The 2,134-nt window shown below is 41.7% G+C and overlaps 1 protein-coding gene across 1 annotated transcript in view; it reads left to right on the top strand.

The window, feature by feature from the left end:
• The first annotated feature begins 860 nt into the window (after positions 1-860).
• Positions 861-2,134, top strand: part of DEGS1 (delta 4-desaturase, sphingolipid 1) — a 7,112-nt gene continuing 5,838 nt past the window's right edge. Inside the window, exon 1 of the mRNA XM_021707597.1 lies at positions 861-1,599. Within this exon, the coding sequence (XP_021563272.1) occupies positions 883-1,599 (717 nt within the window). The 5' untranslated portion in view covers positions 861-882. The remainder of the gene's footprint in view (positions 1,600-2,134) is intronic.

Genomic DNA, 2,134 nt, shown 5'->3' with positions numbered 1-2,134 from the left:
CCAGCACCATGTGTTGAAAATACTGTTTCCCATTTATATTGGCATCCTGTGCAATTGATTTTTATATACTGTTACAGCTTTGGGAGAATTCAGCACACAATTACTTGGAGCATGTTGATTTATCTGAGAGAACTATAGTGAACAATTTCATGATTTTAGGGTACCTATAAAACATGTATTATGTTCTACCTTTGTCAGATGTGTTACCTTACTCAAGTTTTAAATAAGGTAAAGATGCTGTAGCTCTGTCTAAACTGAGAAATAACACACATTTTAATACAAAAGAATGTGGAGCTTCTAGATTTAGAGACTGAGTTTTCCTGCATAAGTTCTCAAATTGTTGTGAGGTATTTTATAACCTTACTATTAGAACATTCTCCTTTCCTGTATAAATAAACATTTGGTAGTCTCTAATATTATGATTTGTAGAAGAAAAAGATTTATTTATGTATGTATTTATTTCTTTATTTGAGTCGGAGTCTCACTGTCACTCAGGCTGGAGTGCAGTGGCACGCTCACAGCCACTGCAGCCTCAACCTGCTGGGCTCCTGTGATCCTTCTCCCTCAACCTTTCAAGTAACTGGAACTACAGCTCGTGCCACCACGCCCAGCTAATTTTTTGATTTATTGTAGAGATGAGGGCTCACCAGGTTGCCCAGGCTGGTCTTGAACCCGTGGGCTCAGGCAGTTCTCTCACCTCGGCCTCCCAAAGTGCTGGGATTACAGGCTTGAGCCACCACACCCAGCCTGGAAAAATATTTAAGTAATATGTTGTTAATTGGTATTAATTTAATTACAATTGCTGAACCATTATGTATTTTTCTCAGTTCCTGATTTTTTGTTTTTTTCTTTACAGCAAAGTATCCAGAGATAAAATCTTTGATGAAACCAGATCACAACCTGATATGGATTACAATCATGATGGTTTTCACACAACTGGTTGCCTTTTACTTAGTGAGAGACTTGGACTGGAAATGGGTCATGTTTTGGGCCTATGCCTTTGGCAGCTGCGTTAACCACTCCACGACTCTAGCTATCCATGAGGTGTCCCACAATAGTGCCTTTGGCCAATCCAAATCCATGTGGAATCGCTGGTTTGGAATGTTTGCTAATCTTCCTATCGGGGTTCCATATTCCATTTCCTTTAAGAGGTATCACATGGATCATCACCGGTACCTGGGAGCTGACGGCATTGACGTGGATATTCCTACCGATTTTGAGGGCTGGTTCTTCTGTACCACCTTCAGAAAGTTGATGTGGGTTATTCTCCAGCCCCTCTTTTATGCTTTTCGACCTCTGTTCATCAACCCCAAACCGATCACTTACCTAGAAATTATCAATACCTTGACCCAGATTGCTTTTGACATTATAATTTACTACTTTTTGGGAATTAAATCTTTAGTCTACATGTTGGCAGCATCCTTACTTGGTCTGGGCTTGCACCCGATTTCTGGACATTTTATAGCTGAACATTACATGTTCTTAAAGGGACACGAAACTTACTCATATTATGGGCCTCTGAATTTGCTTACCTTCAATGTGGGTTATCATAATGAACATCATGACTTCCCCAGCATTCCTGGAAAGAGCCTTCCACTGGTAAGAATTTGATACATACTTTAGTATCTTGATGGTTGTATCATTAAAAGTAGTTATCACTCGCTCAGTTTGAAAGGAATCTTAAGTATTTCATCAATCTAAGTTGCTCATTAAAAAAAATATATTCCCACGTGCAGTGGCTCATGCCTGTAATCCCATTACTTTGGGAGGTGGAGGCAAGAGGTTTGCCTGAGCCTGTGGGTTTGAGACCAGCCTGGGCAACATGAGGAGACTAATTAAAAAATTAGCTGGGTGTAGTGGTACACGCCTGTAGTTCCAGCTACTTGGAAGGCTGAGGTGGAAGAATCACTTGAGCCCAGCAGGTAGAGGCTGTGGTGGCTGTGAGCAGCATGCCACTGCACTCTAGCCTGGGCAACAAAGTGAGACTCTGACTCAAAAATAAATAAAAAATAATTTTAAGCCGGGCTCGGTGGCTCAGCCTGTAATACCAGCACTTTGGGAGGCCGAGGTGAGAGGATTGCCTGAGCCTGCGGGTTCGAGACCCGCCTGGGCAAATTGGCGAGACCTCATCTCT

This window comes from Carlito syrichta, unplaced genomic scaffold (assembly GCF_000164805.1).
Source record: "Carlito syrichta isolate Samal-C Ts95f unplaced genomic scaffold, Tarsius_syrichta-2.0.1 Scaffold120595, whole genome shotgun sequence".
NCBI classification, from domain to species: Eukaryota; Metazoa; Chordata; class Mammalia; order Primates; family Tarsiidae; genus Carlito; species Carlito syrichta.
The sequence above is the reverse complement of the archived record's forward strand: the minus strand, read 5'-3'. Positions and strand labels throughout refer to the sequence as shown.